Here is a 22,308-nt window from a genome sequence, read left to right as displayed (position 1 = left end):
ATCTCAGTGTCCTGCAGCCTTCGTACAGAATCATCACCACACTCCCAGCTGCCAGGGCCCAGTGCCAAGCTGCACCTCACACCCACTAAATCACCCAGGGTCCACCTGAGCTCAATACTTTACTTCTATTTTGCAGACTCGGGTATAGAGGCTGGGAGAGGATCAGGCCTTGTGCCAAGTGCACTGGGCACTCCCTGTGGGCCAAGCTCTGTGCTTCTCAGCGATCGCCTCATCATCCAACACCTTGAGCTTCAAACCAGAGTCCTCCCTAAGTCACTGACGAAGAAACTTGGCCAAAGTCACACAGCCAGTAAATGGTGGCTCATGCACCACCCCTGGCCCAGCACAGCCACTGGCCCAGCTTGGCGCACAGTGGGTGGCCAGTGGTGGGGGTGGGATGCGCAGATGGGGCGGCTTCCACCGCGGAGCCCTGGCTGCCCTGCCTCCCCACAGCTGTTTGCTCTTCCCTTTCAGTTTCCCTCGTTTCCTTCCTCTTCCCAGAATCTTTCTCTGTTAACATAATCAAAACCAAAATTTTCCCGTAAAGGCCTAGTAACCAGCTACGCCGGAGAAGCACTGCCGGCTAGGGGAAGGTTCCTGAGCACAGCCCCAGCCCGGCAGTCCCTGAGGTCCCTGTGGGTCCTCCACAATGCACCAGGTTTCGGAGCATGGCACTCCCCAGATGGGCAGCAGGGACCTTGTGCAGCTCTCTCTGTCCCCCACACACAGAAACACACACTCTCACACACAACATGTGTGTACTTAGGACCCAAACACCAAGGCCACCCTGCAGGCTGTATCCCAGGAAGTTCCCAGACCCGGGCCCCACCCCAACAGGCTGGCCCCTGCCTCCCTATCGGCCGCACGTGACGGGGATGGGTGAGGGGTGTTCTCACATCACATTCCCTCTCTGGGCTCCCCCTGTGCCTGTCCAGCTCAGGGGCCACTCAAGCCAGACAGAGATCACTCTCCTCAGAGCCTGTTGCCTTTTGTAGGCCCAGGGCCAGCTCCTGTGGGCCCCCATGGCCAGCCCCAAGGAAGGCTTTGGCTCCAACGTGGGGCCCCCTTACTGGTTCTTCAGGTGCTAGACCAGTGCTGCCTCCCGAGCCCCCAGGCCTGGGGCCGCCCCACTGACCTGATGGTGCTGACCCAACACATGGCCGTCCGTCCTCGTGACCTGCTCGGGGCCGGTGTCCTGAGGCCCAGGGAGGCCATGCAGCTCAGGGGCCACCAGCCCAGGCAATCTGCATCTCCCAGACATGTGAGGCCTGACGCGCCCGGCTGCCCCACAGCTGTGCCTACAGCTCACTCCTACTGCATCTGAGGCCTGTGGCCGCCAGTGCTTCCTCCCCACCCGGGACTTCCTGTTCCCTGCTCCCTGGGCAGCACCAAGTAGCTGGCACTTCCTGCCTTCTGCCCCGGGAGGTCCTGAAAGCTGCCTAGGGCCCAGAGTTGCCCCTCATCCACAATCCGGGTTTTAGCCCCTGCCTTCCACTGCTCCTGCCCTCCCATCCTGTGGTCAGAGACCAGGGCTGTCTGGCTCCAGCACAAGGCCAGCTGCACCCCTGGGAGGAAGCTCCCTGCTGCCTCCCCCCACGGCCACCTCTGCATACTCGGCTTCTCCCTAGCAAACCATGAAACAACTTGCACCCTGGGTGTCAGGCCCAGCACAGAGCAGCATTTACAGCACACACAGGGATGGGGTCACCTTACCAGCACGCTCCTCCTGCCAGGGCAGCCACTGCCTCCTGCTCTGCCATCTGAGGCCACACAGAGGGCTGTTATGTCTTGCACCCGGTTCTGTGAATTTCAAGGTGGCCACCTCTGTGCCCTTTGACACCAAGGGACTGAGGAACTAGGCCTGGGCTCCGGCACTTCTCAATTCCCACCCCACCCTCAGTGTTTTCGTGTCCCCGCACCCACACCAGCTCTGCTGATATCTGGTTTGCTAGAAAGCACATTATGGCTGAGTGGCAAAGCACGCTCCCGTACTCACCGGCCCTTGCCCCAGGGCCTGCTCAGAATCCCACTCCTCCCAGGGCTGCTCTGCTCCCACCAAGCTCGGTGCCCTGTCCAGGCCCAGAGCCGGGAAGGGGGAATGGGGATTCTACCCACTGGGTGCTGAGTGCCCTGCCTCTCCTCCCACAACTTGCCCAGGGAGGACAGGACCCCTGGGCAGAGGCAGCTGGAGAAAGGGGTTTTCTGGGGCCTGGGACCACCCTCACAGCAGGATTTGAGGGTGACAGAGGCCACAGAGCACAGGGCCACAAAGTTGCAGGGGCCTCATCTTGCCCACCAGGCTTCCTAGGGCACGGCCCCCTGAATCCAGGCTCCCAACAAACCCTGGACCCCAGCCCCATAACCAGCTGTGCAGGTCCCAAGCTGTCCCATAGGCCTAAGTGTCAGGTCGAAAAGGGCAGCTCCCAGGCTAAGAAGCCTCCGTCTCCCCAGGTGTGTCTGCAGCCCCAGCCCTACTGCCAAGGCCGCCCTAGAGGACCATTTGGGCTGCAGACTTCCCGCTGTCTCCTAGAGGGTGAGGAGCTTGGGCTTTTAGGCCTGGGGCCTCCTTAGCATGGGCACAGCCCATGCACAGCCACCCTGGCATCCCCAGCCTGCGCCAGCTCAGTCCCCTCAGGTGGCCAAGGGCAGACCACACCTTCAGCAAAAGGCTCGCCGCATCAGGCAGACAGACAGAGGGCAGCGAGGGGGGCACGGACAGAGGGGGGTCTCTTCCCATTCTCCTTCCTCCTTGCAGCAGGGTTGAGATCAAACAGCAGGTGAGGAACTCCTGGGCCACGGCCCAGCCTGGACGATGAGGCAGGCAGTTCTCAGACAAAGTCAGGGCTGCAGGGTCCAGAGGAGGAGCCAGGCCCTGTGGGTGCTGGACTGGGGAACCCTCCCAGAGGAGGGGCCCAGCTTTGATGGAGGAAGAAGGGTTTGCTGGAAGGGGACGGGGTGAGGGAGCCACAGGAGGAAGGGGCTTGGGGTGAGCAACCCCAGGGTTGGGAGGAATCCACAGGCAATGAGGTGGCCAACGCACAGCTTCGGGGAGACAACCCGTGAGGATAAGGACCCAGAGGCAGCGAGCGCTCTCAGGAACACGCCACCCCTCACTGGACAGGCAAATGCAAGAGCGAACAAGGCCTGAGCTGGAAGCAGGGGCCAGGCTCGCCCCTGCCCTTGCTCCGCCAAAAGCCCCACACTCATAAACTCAGCAAGGCGGAAGCGAGCAAAAGCCCCACCCACCCTGGCCCAGGCCCATCCCCTGCAACCCTGGTCCGGTGCTGTGATGCTACAGGGGGATGCCACAGAAGGAAGCTGGAGCTGGAAGTCCTGGGCTGCGGGGTGACCTCTGCAGACCCCTCCTCTCTGGGCCTTAGCTTCTCCAATTGCTCTCTCACCTCCCCTTCATCCCTGCGGCATACGACACTACCGTTCGTATTCCTAAACACAGGCCATTCTCCCCTCCTCAACCGTGGCCACTCCTTGACTTTTACCCTGTGCCGGTAACCATGGAGATGACCCCATGCCTGCATCCAGGCAGGGGGTGTGTGCCGCGGGGCCTGGCTGGGGCCGCCTCACTGGGCAGCCCTGGTGTCCCTCTCCATCCTTCCCAAGTCGCAGGTGCTCCCCTGCCCTGAGCTGGTGCCTCAAACTGCCAGGCTTGAGGACTTCCCACCATGCCAGACACAGGGCACTTACCAGGATGAGTGGGAGCCAGCCGGCAGGGCAGGCAGAGGGCCAAGGGTCAGCCTGAAAAAAAAGAGGGAGTGTTCACTGGATTCTGGAGGCCTTCAGCCCACTCAGGCACCAAGCACAGTGGGTGGTGTCTGCAGCCACCATGGAGCTGGCCCTGCCCTGGCACCTCCTGCCTCACAGCCCCTGCCTCATCTCAAGGCTCACAGCCCAAGAGGACAGTCCTGTTGCCATCTGCATCTCTGGGATTCAGAGAGGAAGCTAGGGAACAGTGGCATGGGAACTGGCACCCAGGGACCCTGTACCCAGCCTGGTGCCTGCTTGCCGCCTTCAGGAGAGGCTCAGGTGCTGAACACGTCAAGGAGGGTCTACCGAGCTCAGGGAGGGCACTGAGCCCAGGGGAGGGAGGGAGGGCACTGAGCTGGGGGAAGGTGGACACTGAGCCCAGGGGAGGGAGGGAGGACACTGAGCCTGGGGAAAGTGGACACTGAGCCCCAGGAGGGTGGGTGGGCACTGAGCCTGGGGGAAGGTGGGCACTGAGCCCAGGGGAGGGAGGGAGGACACTGAGCCTGGGGGAAGGTGGGCACCCCCACAGGGGAAAATCTCAAGCTCTCAAAATAAGATGTTTTACATGAGCCCCTCCCATAGGGCCTGGGTCCACTCTGCAGCCAGCCCTGGGACCCTCCCAGACTCTCCCCAGCCAGAAGCCCCTTCCCTCCCTGCCCCATTCTGATTGCTGTCCTGTGATGTGGGACCGGGAGGATTCCCGGGAACTCGGACTGGGCACTACCCAACTGGGGCAGAGGGAGCGGGCACCCTACAAAGCAGGAGCCTGCCTGGGGTCACATGGTGTAGTGGGCTGAATGGTGGCCCCCAAAAGCTTTGTCCACATCCTAATCCCCAGAACCTGTGAACACATTATTTGGAAAAAAGATCTTAGATGTAATTAAGTTAAGCAGCACATCCTGGATTGACCAGTGGGCCCTAAACCCAATGGCAACTGTCCCGTAAGAGATGGAGTAGGAGAAGATGCCTGGAAAGGACCGTGTAAGGATGGAAAAGAGGCTGGAGGGATGTGGCCACACGCCAAGGACACCAAGGATCGCCGGCCACCGGCAGAAACTGGGTGGGGAGGAAGGGGCTTCCCCAGCGTCACCGGGGCAAGGCGGCCCTGTAGGCCCCTCCGCTTTGGACTTCTGGCCTCCGGAACCGTGAGAGAGCACATTTCTGTTGTTTTCAGGCCCCTCGTGTGTGGAGCTTTGTTAGGGCAGCCCAGGAAATGAATCCACACAGAGACTCACCTGAGTCCTTCCCCAGGATGACCTGCAGACTCCACTTAGTCTGACCCCCAGTGTGGGTGTGCCTGTCAGGGAGAAGCAGGCTCCACAAGGCTGTGACCACAGCTTTGTGGGCTCGCCTCCGCGGATGCCCACAGCCTCCTGAAGGCTAGGCTCTCCACCTCCCACCCTCCTGCACACAGGGTCCACCAGCCTCACCTGCCACACCTGACCCACCCCCACCAGGCTTGCTGACCCCACCTCCTGGCCTCACGTTCACCCCTTTGGCCTGCCCTTCCTTGGCTCAGGCCAAATCCACCACGGTGCAGCGGCAACGTTGGTTCCCTGTCCAAGTGGACGGGGTGTGGCGCCTGCTTTCCCTTCCTGCCCTGGGCCCCCGACACTGGACCTGTCATGCACTTGCCCCATCCTGGTACCTGCAGTCACCTCCACATGGAAACTAAATGCTCCCTCATCCTTTGAGGATGGAACCATCTAGAACCTTGCCCCCTTCTCTGAAATCTCCAAGTCAATGGCACAGTTCTGCCACCAGCATCACCCCATGTGTCCCTGGCACTCCCCACGGGTCCAAGTCCCACTGAATCCCCAAGGCCCAGGTAGGCACCTGGCCCATGGCAGGACCCAAAAGAAGGACAGACAAACAGATGAGTTCACTGTCATGTCCACACATGAGGCCAGACCCAGACCCTAGCAAGGTTGTAACCAGTACATTCTTCAGAGGTTAGAGTGAAGAAATTGTGACTTAGTGCTAATCGGACTCTCAGCAAGAGAGGTTTTCAAAGAACTGGTGTGCAGCACGGCCGCAGCTAAGGCCCTTCCACACCCCTGGACCTCTGCCCAGTGAGACAAGCTGCTGGCCAGCCCTGGGCACGCACGTGAGGCTGCTCACTGCAAAACAGAGAAAGCCTGGTGCACTGGAGTTAGCAGCGTTCCCAGAAGACACAGTGTGATGGGGGCTCAGAGGCCCCAGGGGCTTCGCAGAGCGGTGCAGTGTGGAGGCAGTCAGGCCACTCCTGTGTGCGACGGACAGAGGGAATTAAGAAAAGCGCAGGCAAGGGCCCCATAGGCACAGCTGCCTGCATGGCACCTGGGCTTCAGAGGGCAAGGCCAAGCTGTTGGTGGATGCTTGGCCCTCAAGCTCTGTCCTCAGAGGGAAGCTGCAATGTTCTCACATCCCCGAATGCCCCACTGGGCCTTCCTCTCCCAGGCCTGGTGTCTCTGTCCCCAGCAAGGGTTCTTGAGATGGGCATGGGAGTCAGGACTGCCCAGGGGCCTCCACACCTGGGAGAGGGCTGCCCTAGGCGGAGCTTTGGCCTGGCCAGGCGGGGGCAGCACACTGGCTGGAGGCAGGAGGCCAGGGCAGCTTCCAGGCCGAGGGTGGTGAGACTGTGGTGAGGGTGAAGTGGGGCTGGGGACAGTGAGGTGAGGCGAGGCGAGGTGGGTCTGGGGCAAGCCACGGCTGGCACTGCTGCTCCCCTGGAGCCACTCTCCGGTCTCAAACCACAAGCAGCAGAGGCGGCTCAGGATTCACACTTCAGTTCTTCATAAACACTGACGAGTTTCCACCTTTTAATCACTTGAGAAAAAATTCTCCAGAGTCATGATGTGTGAGGTGGGCCGGGTCCACCACCCCAAGCTCCTGGCTCCCACCCAAGGCTGGGGCCCACCTCCTCCCCGCCCTGCCTCGCCTCTCCTGGCCTGAAAGGGTTCACTGTCCCCCACCGCAGCCAGCCTGGGCACCCTATGCCCCAGCCCTGCAGGGTCCTGAGGGCGGCAGTCCTGCCCCACCCAGTGGCTCCCGCCCAAGAGGGCCGCTCCACGCATGTGACCTTGGCAGGCAGAATAGAGCCATGGTCAGCCTGCAGGCTTTGGTGGGAACAAGCCTGGTGCAGTCCCCTCCTCCTGGCCTTGTGGCCCACTCTCAGCCTCAGTTTCCTCACCTGAGCAGTGGGGGTGGGGCAGCTGGCTGCTGGGCTCGCTCTGGCGTCAAGGGAAGGGAGGAACCGCCCTGCTCGCGTCCCGCTGCGCCTGCCCTTCGTGCCTGCGGGCCTGGCCTCCAGAACACGCATCTCCCCGCAGCCCTTGGCACAGACAGAGCCACATTCCCAGTGCCACACCCTTCCCTCTCTGAGCCTTGGCAGCAGTGGTGCCCTCCACCTGGAACGCAACCCTCTCCAACTCCTCTGCCAAGCCCTTGCCCCCTGGCCCCTCATCTAGACCACACTCCCCTGGGCTGGACCCCCACCCACAGGCCCTGGCCCTTCTCCCACACAGACTCAGTCCATGGCAGGGCCCCCGCTCCTCAGAGAGGTGGCCCCTACTCGGCACCCCCTGATGCTGTGGCATTTTCAGCGTGTCTGTTGTCCATCTGCCCCTCCCCAGACACCAGCTCTGTGGCGAGAGATCTCTGCATGTCCGTCCCCCATGCCCTTGGCGCCTGAACAGTGCCCAGCATGACGTTGGCACCAGGTGCCTCCTGTAGCATGAATAGACCTTGTCCACACCCCAGCTGGCTGGAACCCCTACTCTCCATGGGGCCTAGTTCACGGGCTCATGTGCTGAATTACACCATCTAGCCAGCCCCAGGCACCCCACTTCTTCCATCTCAGGGGACCCCTGGCTGTAGGAGGGGGGCACTCCAGGGGCTCTGCACCCACCAAGTGCAGCCTGGGCCCCCAGGGTGACCTCCCAGCCCCAGCATCCTCATCTACAGGCAAGGACAGCAGCATTCACTGAGCAGAGCAGCTGTGGCTGGGACACCCCACGCCCACACCAGCTGGCTGCTGACCCTCCAGGCCCGGGGGGTGTGCTTAGGTGGGAAATCTGCCGGGCACCTTCCTTATCTAGAGGAAGCAGAAGCAGAGGGCTCCCGCCAGCCAGACCCTCCTGGGATGCCTGGGACGCCTGGGCCACGGGCACAGTGGGTGTGAAGGTTGGGGGTGCTTCCCTGACCACGGTCACCTCTTGTGATAGGAGGGCTAGGCCGCTGGACCAGGAGAGGTGCAGAGAGCCCCCAAGGAAATGTCCACTGTGTTCCGAGTGTGCCAGCTCCGTGCCCACTCATGCACTAGCTACGTGCCCACTCCATCACCAACTGCTTGTTTCGTTCTCCTGATTAGGACCTCAAGGCTGAGTGAGCTGCAACGCTCGACCACCCAGCCAGTGTGGCTAGTGTCACCCAGAGCCTGGGGCCACCTGGCCCACCCCTACCACACAACCTGAGGGTGTCCCAAAAGCCTTATGGCCCTGGCAGGGCCCCTACCAGACATTTCCTGCTGAGCCTGGGTCTGGGGCGGGAAGAAGTAGAGGAAAAGCCCCAGGCCCACTCTCAGAAGGAAACCCACCACCCTCAAGGACAGTGGGGGTGGGCCCTGGCCTCTGTGGAGGGCGCAGGGCTCTGGGCAGGAGGCCAGGGGACACAGGGTGGACCACGCCATGTGGGGTACAGGGAGGAAGCTACCATAGGGCCCAGCTCAGCAGGACAGGAAGGCCTGGGGAAGCAGGGACTCCAGCCCACCCTTGAGGAGTTAGGAGCTGCTTCTGTTTTCAACTGATCCCAACGGCCCCCGGGGAGGCTGGTTGGGAAGCTCTCCCAGGCCACAGCCCCCTTTTGGGTCCCGCTCGATGCTGCTAGTTCCCTTGAAGAAACAGTGGTCTGGTGCTCACCCTGGAGAAAACTCTGGCAAAGAAGCAGAGCCTCAGTCGTCAGTGTCCCAGGAGTAACTGGGGCAGTCCCAGGGCCTGCTCCATGCAGGACTCAGTGCTAAGGCTGCACAGAGGGCGGAGTCCACGCATCCACAGAGGCTCGGATGAGGAACAGGAGCAGGCGGTGCCGGGACAGAAGGAGACCCCCAGAGAGTTGCAGTGGAACCCACCAGGCAGCTGAGGAAACCAAGAGCAGGAAACCGAGGCCAGAGAATGGTGGAAGGTAGCCCACCTATTCACTGGGCTTGGCTGGAGTCATGGTGGGGCTGGTCAGACGGACCCTGTCTCTCTTACACAGTGTCACTCCACTCGGCCTGAAGTCTCGTGATACTGGGCACAGGGGAAGCACTCAGGGCACTGCGCCTACAGGCAAATGCCACACCCTGCACCCGGGATCCAAGCTGCTGTTACCCTCTGTCTGGGCTCCCAATCTGCTGGGGAGGCAGCCACCTCTGACTCACATCCTTGTGACATCTGTTCCACCCAGACACGTTGACACATCCGCCAGCGTCCTGGGAGCAACCTTCCACGAGTTAGCCAAGCATGGGATTACATGGAGAGTGTCTCAGACAGAGCACAGCTTGTGCAAAGGCCCTGGGGTTGCAGGTAAGAGAAGGCACACACCTTCAGACATGAGAGACAGAGATGGGTCCTAGTTAGAATCGCCAGTCCAGCACACATGCCCAGGTGAGGCAGACAGCATCTCACACCTTCCCTGGGCTGAGCTCCTGGGCACCGTTCACGCCTGGGCTCCAGTCCCAGCCTTGCTCCCTTAAGCTGGAGACTGGCGGCAAGTCACTTCACTCCCTGAGCCTTGCATCCCCCTCCCCCTCTGCGCTTATTAGCAACAGGACTCTGAGGACCAAACCAGACCATTCCCAAGGCCATAGGCACTTGGCCCAGCACTGGGTCCCTAGGCCCTGCAAGTGGAGAGCACCCTGCTTATCCCAGATCCCAGCACCATGGTGAGGTGACAAAGGAACAGAGTGGGGATGCCGAGGCCATGGGGCTCGTGCTGGGGCAGGATGCAGTAGGGGCACCAGTCAGAGAAACCCAGCCCCACTACTCCTGCCCAGAGCCAACGGGAGAGGTCAGGAGCCACCATGACGGGCACCCTGTGTGGCACCTGTCTAAGCCCTACGAGGTAGGCCTTGGGACCTGTAGCAGTAAGTGGCCTGAGCCTCCTGCATCATCTGTCCCTGTTACTTATCACTGTGGTACTTTTTGTACCATGGTGGCCTTGGTGGCCTCCCTCAGACCACACGAAACCATGAAGCTTCTGCACACACCTCGGGCTCAGCCCAGGCACTTTACGGCATTTCATCTGGACAAGCTCCTGGGTCGGGGCAAAGGACACCGGGGCCCAGGTGTGGCCCCCATCACGGCTCCTCTGTGCACCACTGGGGGTCCTCGGGTCCCTCGTTTACCCAGGAACCCCGTCACCATCTGTCAGCGGGTGCCACAGGCTGAGACCCACCAAGGCTGAGTCAGCACAACAGGGTCCCTTCCCTCTGTCCACTCATTTCAGCACTGGAGGGTTAGGTCCTTCTGCTGTCTTAATGCATTCGCTGTGATCCCTTTTCCCTAACGTTGCGTGTGTGTGTGTGTGTGTGTGTGTGTTTTTTTTTTTTTTTTTTTTTGAGACAGAGTCTCACTTTGGTGCTCAGGCTAGAATGCAGTGGCACGATCTTGGATCATTGCAACCTCTGTCTCCTCAGTTAAAGCACTTCTCCTGACTCAGCCTCCTATAGCTGGGATTACAGGCTCATACCACCATACCTGGCTAATTTTGTATTTTTAGTAGAGACAGGGTTTCACTATGTTGGCCAGGCTGGTCTTGAACTCCTGACCTCAGGTGATCTGCCCGCCTCAGCCTCCCAAAGTGCTGGGATTACAATTGTGAGTCACTGTGCCTGGCCCCTTTTTTTTGAGATAGGGTCTCACTCTGTCACTCAGGCTGGAGTGCAGTGGCACAATCTTTGCTAACTCCAACCTCTGCCTCCTGGGTTCAGGTGATTCTCCTGCCTCAGCCTCCCGAGTAGCTGGGATTACAAGCATGTGCCAACACACCTGGCTCATTTTTGTATTCTTGGTAGAGCCAGGGTTTCACCATGTTGGTCAGGCTGGTCTTGAACTCCTGACCTCAAGTGATCGGCCCACCTTGGCCTCCCAAAGTGCTGGGATTACAGGTGTGAACCACTACGCCTGGCTAATATTTTTAAACTGTTTTCAAACATGGCTTTTTTCTTGGATGTTGTTAGTTTTTACTCTCTGGGTTATTTTATCCCCTCACCTTCTGCTTCTTGTCACTTTTTATTCCTTAGTAAATTTTAGGTTGGCCTCAGGAGGTTTCCCGTCTAGGCTGGGTCTTGTCCTTGCACTGGCTTCCTCCTGGGGCCACTCACAGGCCAGCATTGGTGGGCTCAAGGTGACAGGCCAGCCCCTCTGCTGGGGCTGCGGCAGGCAGCGGGGGTGGGAGAGCAGGCCACAGCCACTCCTGGGCCCGGGGCTCTGGCTGGATAGGGGCAGGGAGATGCAGGCAGACCCAGGAGCCAGAGGGAGGCCACATGAAGAGGTGTTGACAGAGGGGCGAAAAGAAGGAAGAAGGAGTGAGCCAGACCCTGGGTTGGGGAACCGAGAGCTGTGTGTTCCTCCTTAGCCTGGGAACCCCAGAGCCTCGGGGCCTGGGCAGGGGACGGGATGACTCATGCCCGCTGGCTCCTGTCCTCACCCTCAGCATGGCCCAGAGGGGGCCTGGGTGACCTGAACATTCCCAGGCCCCTCACAATGCTCCACTGTTCAGAGGCCCAGTGAGGACAAGGGTCTGGCGGTGGGCCCGGGCTGCCGGGAAAAGAGCCCAGCCCCCAGCCTCTCCCGCAGGCTCCCTGCACCCCTGCAGTCTGGCCCCCGTCCTCGGTCAAGACAGGCAGGGGCGGGGTCTGGATCAGGGTCTCCTCCTCTCCTCCTCTCCGCCCCTAACCACGAAACTGTCCTGCCTCCTTCCCAAGGCCAGGCCACCCACAACCCAGCCCCTTCCTCCCTCGGAGCCAGCCTGTCACAGGCTTTCTGCTGCAGCCTCAGCAGAAGTGGCTCTCAAAGACAGCCCTGCTCAGCCCCGGGGTTCAAGGCCACCCAGTGCTCTACCTCGCCGGACACCTCTCAGGCTGTTCCACGAGTTCCTCGTGCCGTTCCCCACCTGCAAACTCCTGCCTGGCCTTCTGCCCCAAGACACCCCCAATACCCCTACAGCTCCCTGGGGATGGCGCTCCAGGCCGGGTCCTTCCTCAGAGGAGTGGATGGCTCTAGTCAGGGCCCCCAACCACCACAGCCCTAGACCCGTGGGAGCCCCGAGGCCTGAGCTCTCCTGTCCGTCCAGCCTCCCTGCACCCACCCCTGGCAAAGGAGCCCAAGAAAGCCTCCCCAGAGCCTGCAGGTGAAGTGCCACCTGGCCCGTCATCAGCCCAGTGTGGGGGTCACAGGACAAGCACCTCCATACTGCTACTGCACGGGTAGCAGTAAGACTCTGGAGGTAGGCGTGCTTCTGGTGGCAGCAGAGCCTGTAAGCAAGCCCCCCGGTGTCTGCCCCTAAGGCCTCCTCCTGGATGGGAAGCAGCCACGGGGCAGGCTCAGGCAGCTCAGGCAGAGGCAGGCTGCACTGGGCAGGGAGGTGGCACAGCCCAGTGGACACTCTGGGGACACAGCCTCAGGAGTCACTTGGGGATGCCCTTTCCCTCCCCAGGGAGGCAGCTCTGGACCATGCCACTGTCTGCCAAAAAAACCAGCCAAGGAGGAGGGAGACTGAGCTGGGCACAGTCAGTACCACCAGGGCCAATGCCACCCCAATCTCACCAGTCTGCTTCTCCCTCCTCTGTCATCCCCAGTAGCCCCTGTGCAGGGGTCACCGACCCCAACCTGGTCATGTCAACCTCCTCCACTCCCACGCAGCCTTCCGCAGCCTCCATGAACCCACTTCTCTCTGTGGCAGCCCCCACCCTTCCCCAGACCCCGCCCAAGCTCCTCATGGTCTTCTTGTGGCTACTGCTGGGAGGGTGTGCTCGGCGGTGGCCTCCAGACCCCAGAGTAAGCTTGAAAACATAAGCCAGCCCCTGCTGGAAATCCTGCCAGGGCCTTGGGCCCCACCTCTCTGTCCCTCTCCCTTTTCGAAACCAGGGTGTCTTTCACACGGCCCGAGCCCTCAGCCTGGCCCTCCTCCTGCTCTCACCTCAAGGAGGCCCCCCGGGGGGATCCGTGATGCGCCCCTGGCATCTTTGATGCTGCCTTTTCCCAGCTTCGTGCTGGAAGGGCCAGGACCCTGCCTGCAGCAAGGGCGACTCTGGGTAGGTCTTCGAGGGGGCCTGGCTGCCAAGTGGGTCCCCCCCTGCTTCTCAGGACCCCAGCCCTGGAACAGCTTCCCCCTTGGTGCCAGCTGGCAGGAACCCTGGCATGAGGCAGGGCCCGCTAGATCCTCTGCAGAGGTGGGGGGGGGTCCTTTCTCAATCTTCTTCCTTCCCCAGCAGCTTCCTGCCCCAGAGGCAGGCACAGCCACTCCAACCACAAAACTTCACCCTCCTGGTCACATCTTCAAGAAAATGGGAAGATTGATCTCAGAAAGCCCCTTCCCCAAGTAGCAAACCTTCCTGAAGCCAGCACCCAGGACCCCAGGACAGCTCAGGACTCAGAGGTGGCCACTGCCCCTCCCTCCACTTTACACACCCAGGGCCCCATCCCACCTCATTAGGCAGCTGCAACCCAGGGTCTGAAGCTGAGCAAGGTCCAGTCACAGTGAGGGTCCCGAGGGGAAGGCATTTCAGAGATTCCAGCCCCCTCCAGGGTCCTGAGTGGAAGGAGCTCCTCTGGTGGGGAGGAAGGAGCCACCTGTGGGGACAGGCAGCCAGCAGGGGCACAGCAGGAACAAAGTCCTGAGGCAGGGCGGGTATGGGTGGCGGGTGGAGGCTAGGGCTGGACTCCTGAGCGCCATTAGTCCTGGTCAGCCCAGAGGCCTCGATGACCTGACGCCGGCTTTGGAGACTCCGAAGCCCCGTGCTGCGTGGAGTTCCTGGGGGGCCACTCCCACACATCCTGCCCCAGCAGCTGGGTGGGCACCCCCTCACCCTCACACATCCCATGAGGTTGCACTTCCTGTCCCTGCCCTGCCCAGAGCAGGTGGAGGATGCCCAGGTCACACGGCCTGGCCTGGTGGAGCCCCCTGAGCCACCCAGCACCTATGTTCCTAGAGGTCTCAGCCTGGGAACGCCTGAGGCCACAGGAGGTGATGGCAACAGGAAGTCACTCCCCCCTGCTGGGGGATGCAGCCTCGTCATCTTCCCCTCCGCCCTGCTCAAACTCACCCTGCTCACCACTGATCTGCCTGCCAGGGCAGGCCCCAGCACTATCTGCCCAGCCATCAGCGGGCCGCCCGGGGCAGCGCCAGTCACTCGCCCCGCTGGAAAGGGGCTTCCCTTTCTGGCCTCAAGTAGGAGGAGAGGAAGCAGCTGGGGTCGGGTCAGGGAGGGGCGTTTCCGAGAGAGGAGATGAGTGCTGAGTTTCCTGGCCTGCCTCCTCTGGCTCCGAGCCTGGTCTCCACGCAGGGCTGTGTCCCCCCACCTGCCACTCGGGGCTCCCAGGCCAGCTTTTCTGGGCATTTCCCCATCGCCCTCCAAACAGTGACAAATCCGGCCTTTTGCTTGGACCTGCCTCAGGTACCAGCTCTTTGGGACCCAAAGCCCTAGGTGGCACAGGGAGGCCAGGCTAACTCCAATGTTGTGCCAACACACATGTTTAGGAAGAGCAGCTACGGAGAAAGAAAGCACTTTCGTTTAGGGAGAGGACAGGGGACACCGACTCGGCTTGGCGGCTCCTTCCTCACCAGGCCTTGGTCCCCCCATCTACCGCTACCAGGGCCACCGAGACCAGGCCCAGGAGTAGCTGGGTCCCTGCTGCCAGGTGGCAGGCAGCGGTGGCTGTCACAGTGCAGCCCACAGCGGGAAGGGAGGAGGCTCTGATGGAAACCTGAAGAGTTTCGTGGGAGGCCAAAGCACAACAGTCTGCTATTATCTGATTGAAAACTCCACCAACTGGGCAGCAGCTGCCAGGCTGACTGGTACATTAGGCTCCGATGTTCAGTAGAGAGTTAAACACAGGTGGGAAGGGTGACAAGCCAACTTCAAAGAGCCTGGCACAGCCCGCCCACTGCCCGTGCCACTTCCCTGCCCGGGAGTGGGAGGCTGGGAGAGCCCACACTCCCCTCACCCTTCCTCTGGGACAGGCCCACATGGGCACCACCAGGGCATGGGCACTCAGGCGCCCCTGAGTCTTTCTGAGTTTCCAGGCAGGAGGGGCAGGCGAACAGGTCACCACGGATGGGTCAACATGCATGGTGGCCATAGACCAGGTTGGGGGCTCAGGAAGGCACCCAGCTCAGGGTGGAGTTGGGGGTGGCCAGGGAGGGTACCCTGAGCACCAAGCAGGACAGACGCTTATGTCTTCAGTTGAAATTACTTCTAAGGGAGAGAGTGGCAAGGTGGGCCAGGCAGGACAGTTGCTACCCATGGGCACCTGCCAGCGCTCCTGCCCTCTGATCTGTGGCCTGTCTGCTCTGGCAGCGCGTGACCAGCCCAGGGCCCAGTACACAGGCACCCAGCATTGCATGAGCGGGGCCCGGGGCTGGGCAGCAGCCTTCTGAAGGAGGTCCACCACTGCCCCAGAGGCAGAGGCCAGGGTGGGTGGCAAAGGCGTGCCACTGCCCCAGACTCCCAAGGCTGAGACAAAGCCAAGGACCACCCAGCATTCCAGACTGGCCCCTGACCCCTTCCCACCTTGTCCAGGGGCAGCCAGTGGCAAGGGCCCACCCCTATGCCTGGCTCAGGACAATGGGCAGGGCTGCAGGGGCAGCCCAGGGCATGGGGACCTGGGGCCCTCAAATGCCACGGAAGAGCATCACTAGATTACAACACCCCTGGATTGAGGCTAAAGGAACTCCCCCAAACGTAGCTGCCCATCTGCACAGGGTCAAGGGCAGGGAGGCCCTAGCTGGTGCCTGGGGATCTGGCCTCCCATGAGTTAGACCTACTTTCTTTTTTTTTTTTTTTTTTTTTTTGAGACGGAGTCTCGCTCTGTCGCCCAGGCTGGAGTGCAGTGGCGCAATCTCGGCTCACTGCAAGCTCCGCCTCCCGGGTTCACGCCATTCTCCTGCCTCAGCCTCCCGAGTAGCTGGGACTACAGGCGCCCGCCCCTGCGCCCGGGTAATTTTTTCTATTTTTAGTAGAGACGGGGTTTCGCCATGGTCTCGATCTCCTGACCTTGTGATCCGCCCACCTCGGCCTCCCAAAGTGCTGGGATTACAGGCGTGAGCCACCACGCCCGGCCGAGTTAGACCTACTTTCACCCCATTTCACAAGAAGGAAGCTGAAGCCCTTAGATGAAGCCTGCTCTGAGTCCAGAACTCAGATCCCCTCCGGTGCCTGGGAGAAGCTCTGTGCCGCCTCCCTTGGCCCCTGTCTCGCTGTCTCAGCCCCGTGTGCATGGCATGCAAGCTGCCTTCTTGAAGCTGTTGCCTGCCAGCCCGGCAGACCCTGGGGCGGGGACCTGGCCTCCCTCTGCAGGCTTGAGCAGACAGGCACCCCACACCCCACCCAGCTGCCTGGAGCAGGCTCAGCAGGCACACAGTAAACATCTGATTCACAAGGAAGCAGAGGGCACTTCTTGGAATCAGCTCGGCTACAGGGATAGGGGTACGGATACCACGAGGGTGCTCTGCCAACTCCTCGGGGCTGCTCTGATCTCCCCAGGCCACTGATCCAGGTGGCCGAGCCCACATTCTTCCCAGAGGCCAGCTGGCAAAGATGGACCAGATGTGACTGGAATCCATGAAGAAAGGTCCAGTCACCTCTGGGTGTTGGGGCCAGCAGTTCCAGCATGATCTGTGATCGGGGGCCAGGAGGCCAAGCAGGGCTTGACCACTCTCATGGCCTTGAAAGTTACAGAGCCTGGGGAGAAGAGAGGAGGTTGGGGGAGGGCACCTTTCTCCCCTCCTGGGAGCCTGCACCACCTCGAGCTCCTCACCCTGAACTCCTGTCTGACCCAGGTCTCCACCCCCCCAAACCTGGGCACACGCTTCTCCCGCATCACCCTTGAAGGACGAGTGTCATCAGGGGGCCGGCACAGAACCCAAATCCAGCAGCGTGGCCCACAGCCAGGGACTTCTGTCATCCCATTCTGCAGAATAGGAAACTGAGGGTCAGAAAGTACAGTTCACCTGCAAGGCTCAGGTCTCCTGGCTCGTGGCCGAGAGGCAGTCCCGTGCTCTTGGAACCATCCTATCTGCCCTCCTGTGCACAGGTCAAGGGGTGGTGAGGAGGGTTCCAGTGCCCCAGGGAGGGGGACCAGCCAGTGAGCCCGAAATGCTCCCTACCACCCCCTCTTGGACTTAGGCAACCCACACATGGGACTGTGTCCAGCCCCGGTGTCCAGAAAGGGCCACCAGAAGAATGCAGAGGCCTTCTGGGGAGGAGCCGACTATCCTGGAGGAAGGATTCCAGGATGTGCATGGCCCCTTCTCCTTGCCTCCCAGGCCCCTCCATGCCGTCACCACACCTGGCATGCATAGGCCACTCCTGTCAAACTGGTCTGCCACCCTTCCCACCGCCTGCCTTTGGCTCACACTGTACCTGCATGGCTGCCCGCCCGGCTCAGATCTCTCATCCTGACGGCACACCCTGTATTCATTGGCCCAAGGGGTGGGAGCCACCCCACTGCGCCTGGGGTAGGACAGCTCTCACCCTGTGGCAAATTCCTCGTCTTTTTCCTGGCAGCCTGCCCTTGTCCTCACCCGCCCAGGTTGCACAGTGATGGCCAAGTCACCCAGTTATTTTTTTTTTTTTTTGAGACGGAGTCTGGCTCTGTCGCCCGGGCTGGAGTGCAGTGGCCGGATCTCAGCTCACTGCAAGCTCCGCCCCCCGGGTTTACGCCATTCTCCTGCCTCAGCCTCCCGAGTAGCTGGGACTACAGGCGCCCGCCGCCTCGCCCGGCTAGTTTTTTGTATTTTTTAGTAGAGACGGGGTTTCACCGTGTTAGCCAGGATGGTCTCGATCTCCTGACCTCGTGATCCGCCCGTCTCGGCCTCCCAAAGTGCTGGGATTACAGGCTTGAGCCACCGCGCCCGGCCAAGTTATTAAAGAACTATATATTCTGCCAGACGTGGTGGCTCACGCCTGTAATCCCAGCACTTTGGGAGGAGGGCAGATCACAAGGTCAAGAGATCAAGACCATCTTGGCCAACATGGTGAAACCCCACCTCTACTAAAAATACAAATAAAATTAGCTGGGCATGGTGATGCATGCCTGTAGTCCCAGCTACTCGGGAGGCTGAGGCAGGAGAATCGCTTGAACCCAGGAGGCGGAGGTTGCAGTGAGCCGAGATTGAGTCACTGCACTCCAGCCTGGGTAACAGACTCTGTTTCAAAAAAAGAACCATATACTCGTGCCCATGGCTTACAGAGGCCAGATAGTGAGGAGGGCAGAGCCTGCCACACATAGTCACTGACCTGGGGTGTCTCCACAAGGGAGCTTTTGAGGGCAGAACCCAGGAAGACCCAGGGGCTACCCAACACTGGCCACTCCTGATGGACTTAGGCCTCTGCCTAATGTGGGCAGGAACCCGGGAGCATCGACCTTTACCCAGGCCTCTCCAGGCCAGGCCCTGTCCCCTCCCAAGCCAGGATATACAGCAGCCCTGAGGGCCAGGGAGAGCACCCACCCTCAGCGACCCACTGTCCCTGAATACCAAGCACATATCACCACCACCACCATCCCCCCACGGACACTCATAGCCACCCACCCGGTACAAAGTGCTTCACGGCCCTCAGGTCATGGATGAGAAAATGGAGGCATGGCAGGGGGAAGCCTCCTGGCCAGGATAACACAGCTGGAAACGTGGCATCCAAGTTCACACCCAAGACCCCAGCTGAGTTTGCGCCCTTCCTCCCTGCCCCTCAGGAACCAAGGCTGACCATCTCATCTCTCTGAGCCCCTGGACTTCCCGTCTGTGGGCCTGCTTGTGTGCGTGCGTCCCTGGGCGGTGGGGAGCTCGAGCTGACTCGGCAGGCTGCTTCCTCTGTCCATGTGGGCAGAAAGGGCCGAGGCAGGCCCAGAGCCTGCCCTCCCTCCGTCTGCCTCTCCAGGCCAGCTTCCTTGGTGGACTCCCCCATGACCCTGGAGGCCTGGGGACTCCCCGAAAGGCCAGGCCCCTTGTCAGCACCCCTCTCACCAGATGGCTCTGGCTATCAGTTCCTAGATACGGCTGCCTATCTGTCTTCCACTTGCCTGCCCCTCCAGGGTGTGCCCAACGCAGGGCACAGGGTCAGGCAATGGGAGTCTGGCGGGTGGCATGGAGAGGGTGTAGACAGAATCCTCACTCCCTTAGCCTCCTGTCCTGCCAGGAGTGGAAAGCTGGGAGTGGGGCCCTGAGGCTGGGCTCCAAGAGGGCCCTTCCAGGGTGTCTACGTAAAGGATGCAGTGGATGGAGTGGGAAGAACCAGGAGCGGGTGGAGCCCAGCCCCTCCTCTGGTCCCACAGGGCCTGAGTCAGTGAGGGGAGGGGCTTGCCCAGGCACATGGAGTTGGTGCAGGGCTGACCTGAACCCAGAGTCTTGCTTGGGTCAGGAGGAGGCCATCGGCCCTGCCTTCAGGCGGTTGTGGAAAGAATTCTACACATTTCATCACCGACCCATGTCACCTGCAGGGCCACACACGTGTCATCCAGGCAGGTTGTCCACCCCAGCAGCCCACATGGAGCACCTGCCCCTGGCCACAGCCAATTCGAAGGACTTAAGTGTGGTCACTAGACCAGGAGGCACAGCTGTCCCCAGTGTCAACAGATGAGCAAACTGAGGCACAGAGAGGGGACAGGAGGCGCTCACGGAGCACCAGCAGGAGGCTCCCCACAGCAGGGCTCAGGCCCTCAATGCCCCCAGGGAGCCGAGGCCCAGAGCAGCGGGAAAGTGCTGGGGTCCCGGGAGGCTGGCGCACAAGTGGAAGCGGCTGTCACCGCCCCCTAACTCCTCCAGTCCCTCTGCCATCCCTGAGATTCCCTGTTGCCCATAAGAGTCGCAGACGCCCGGCTATCAGTCACTCGCCCGTGAATCAGCGCCAGTGGACGGCTTTTCTCGCCCTACGTGAAGCGCGGCCGCTGCAGAGGGAAGGAAGTTTGGATTCCGGGAAGGGCGGAGAGCAAGTGCCCGCCGCAGTCTTTGAGTCTTGTGGGGCAGGGTCGCCTAAAGGGGCCCCGCGGCGGGGCGCGAAACAGACGCGTCGTACCGCCTCCCACCCCTGAGCCCCCGGCAAGGGACACCCGGCCCCCGCCCCGAAGCCGCGCTCCCTCGGGCAGTGCCCGCTGTGCCCAGGCTCCGTGCGTCCTTTGGCAACGACACGGAGGCCCCGGGGCCCGGGGGGGGCCGCTGCGCACCGGAGACCCCCGAGACCCGCCGAGACCTGCCGGGACCCAGAGACTCCCCCGAGACCCCCGAGACCCAGAGACTCCCCCGAGACCCCGAGACCCGCCGAGACCCCCCAGACCGCCGAGACTTCTCCGAGACCCCAGAGACCCGCCGAGACCCCCCAGACCGCCGAGACCCGCCGAGCCCCTTCCAGACGCCGAGACCATCCTCCCCCCGCGAGACCCCCGAGACCCTCCGAGAACCGCCGCCGAGGCTTACCCGCCGAGCGCTCTCCTGGCCCGCGGGCCCTGGGTCCAGGCGGCGGCTCGACTCGGCCGCCAGGCGCTCGCGCCCGCGGGGCCAGCCGCCCGCAGCTCCGTCCCGCCCGCGCCCGCCCAGTCCGCCCAGTCCGCCCTCCTCCTGGCCCCGCCCCGGGCCGGCCCCGCCCCTCCCCGGCCGGTCCCGCAGTCCTGGGGGTCCGAGTTGGCCGTGGGGCGGGGCGGGGACCTCAGGGTGGGCAGGGAACTGCACGTGGCCCCCGCGGCCCCGGGAGGAGGCTCCTGGGGGGCGAAGGCTGGCGTCGTCCCCGGCTTAGACGCCGGGACCACAGTACGTGCTTGGTTCTTACCCGTGAGTGAGGTAGCATGTCTGTTCCTCCTGCGTGTCCCTCCCTGTGCCACCCCGGTGCCCAACGATCCAGGTGGAAAGGGTGCTGTCCACCCCCACCCAACCCCGTGGTCCTGATCTTGGGTGGCCCCACCCCTGCCTGGTGAGTGTGACTTAGGCCCAGGCCGAGACAGGAGCAGAGGAGGCGGAGGAGGGCTTGCTGGGCACCAGGGAACCTTGTCTTTGCTTCCAAATGGCCTCCAGGGTACTTTTCAAGCACTTCCCAAGGGGCCCTCGCCCCTTGGACCAGGTCTGAACCCCGGTGGCTCAGAGGTCGTCTTGGGGGCTGGGAGGCACAGGAGACCGGGTGCTTTACACTTGGCCTCCTGTGAGGCTCCCTTTCCTCCACCTCCACCATCACCCTCTCCCTAATAGTAGACCCAGATTCCTTGGTTTAAGGGCAGGGGAGAGAAGAGGAGGGGGCTTCCTCGGAGGAAATGGCTTCCCTGGGGAGCCCTCAGGGCCAGGTAGGTGGAGGGAGCTGTGGAGAGAGTGAAGGGGCTGGTGAGACCAAGCAGGGCCTGCACAGCTTGAGGGCAAGCGTACCCCCCCCAGTGCAGGAGTCAACTGCTTGGGGTGTGGGGGGACTCCTCCCCATGAGGAGTGGGGACTGGACCCCAGGTCCCAGAGCCCAGGAAGCTGTGAGCAGAGGAAGGACGGTATCTTGCTGGGAACCCAAGGGAGCCGGGGGTGGGTGGTGGTGACCTGGCCCTGTCCAGGCAGGAGGCCGAGGTCTGACCCTCTGTGGTGAGCACAAGGGGCCAGAGTCCATCAGGTGCAATGACAGGGGCTGAATTGGCTGCTCCAAATCAGGCAGGGGCAGAGGTGCCCAGGGCTGGCCCTGCAGCAGGTGAAGGACTGGGTTTGGGTCCTACAGGTTGAAATACCCGGGGACCTCCAGGAGACATAGCCAGACCAAGTGGGTTCCCAGGGTTGCAGCTGGACGGAGCGAGGGCCAAGTCACTGTCCACCTGTCCCAGAGCTGCCCAACAATGGGTCTCAAGCCTCAGAAAGGGGATCCCTGACTGCAATAGCCCTCCTCCCTGATAGAGAGACACACTTGGGATCAGAGAGGTTAACTGGGGAAGGGAGTAAGTGGGAGGAGCCAGAAAACTAGGTGGCCAGGCCCTGAGCCCAGGCATAGAGGAGGAGCAGGTGCCTACCAGGAAGTGACCAGGAGCAAGGCAGGGCCGCTGGAGAGAAGGGACAAAGCAGGGGATGGCAGAGGCAGGGGAGGGTATGGGAGAGTCTTCAGACAACAGGACCCCTTTTCCCCATCTGTGAAATGGAGGGGGTCTCTACTGGGGGGGCGGCAGGAGAAGTGGATGGGGCATGAGAGCAGGCAGATACTCACCCTACCTGGCCCAGGGTCACCCCCCACGCCGGCGCTGGGGCTGTGACTCTACCCACCCACAGACTAGCTCTCAGGGCTGAACTTAGACCCCAGTGATGGAGGAGATGGGTGCTGGCTGGCTGGGGTGCTCACCCTCTGGGGTGCCTGCTCACATCCCC

General features: G+C 61.8%; 1 protein-coding gene and 1 long non-coding RNA gene across 30 annotated transcripts in view; one reads left to right on the top strand and one right to left on the bottom strand.

The window, feature by feature from the left end:
• Positions 1-20,463, bottom strand: part of SH3BP2 (SH3 domain binding protein 2) — a 41,970-nt gene extending 21,507 nt beyond the window's left edge. For 3 of the 29 annotated variants that reach the window (XM_078003020.1, XM_078003022.1, XM_078003030.1), the window contains exons 1-4: positions 20,410-20,463; positions 6,935-7,075; positions 3,703-3,753; positions 1,714-1,800 (exon numbers count right to left, since the gene is read on the bottom strand). In XM_078003020.1, the coding sequence (XP_077859146.1) occupies positions 1,714-1,800; positions 3,703-3,753; positions 6,935-7,063 (267 nt within the window). In that variant the 5' untranslated portion in view covers positions 7,064-7,075; positions 20,410-20,463. Of the gene's footprint in view, positions 1-1,135; positions 1,672-1,713; positions 1,801-3,702; positions 3,754-4,997; positions 5,060-6,934; positions 7,076-8,660; positions 9,294-12,921; positions 13,177-13,429; positions 13,849-14,047; positions 14,358-16,826; positions 16,914-20,409 lie in introns of those variants that run through there. The other 26 variants (XM_078003044.1, XM_078003042.1, XM_078003026.1 and 23 more) reach the window with 22 other exon arrangements.
• On the top strand, positions 10,319-20,500 carry LOC144341106 (uncharacterized). The gene is made up of 2 exons (XR_013417706.1): positions 10,319-10,666; positions 18,148-20,500. It is a non-coding gene; the product is annotated as an uncharacterized LOC144341106 (long non-coding RNA).
• The last annotated feature ends 1,808 nt before the right edge of the window (positions 20,501-22,308 follow it).

Source organism: Macaca mulatta, chromosome 5 (assembly GCF_049350105.2).
Source record: "Macaca mulatta isolate MMU2019108-1 chromosome 5, T2T-MMU8v2.0, whole genome shotgun sequence".
In the NCBI taxonomy this organism is placed as follows: Eukaryota; Metazoa; Chordata; class Mammalia; order Primates; family Cercopithecidae; genus Macaca; species Macaca mulatta.
Note: the sequence above shows the minus strand (reverse complement) of the source record. Positions and strands in the feature narration are given on the sequence as shown.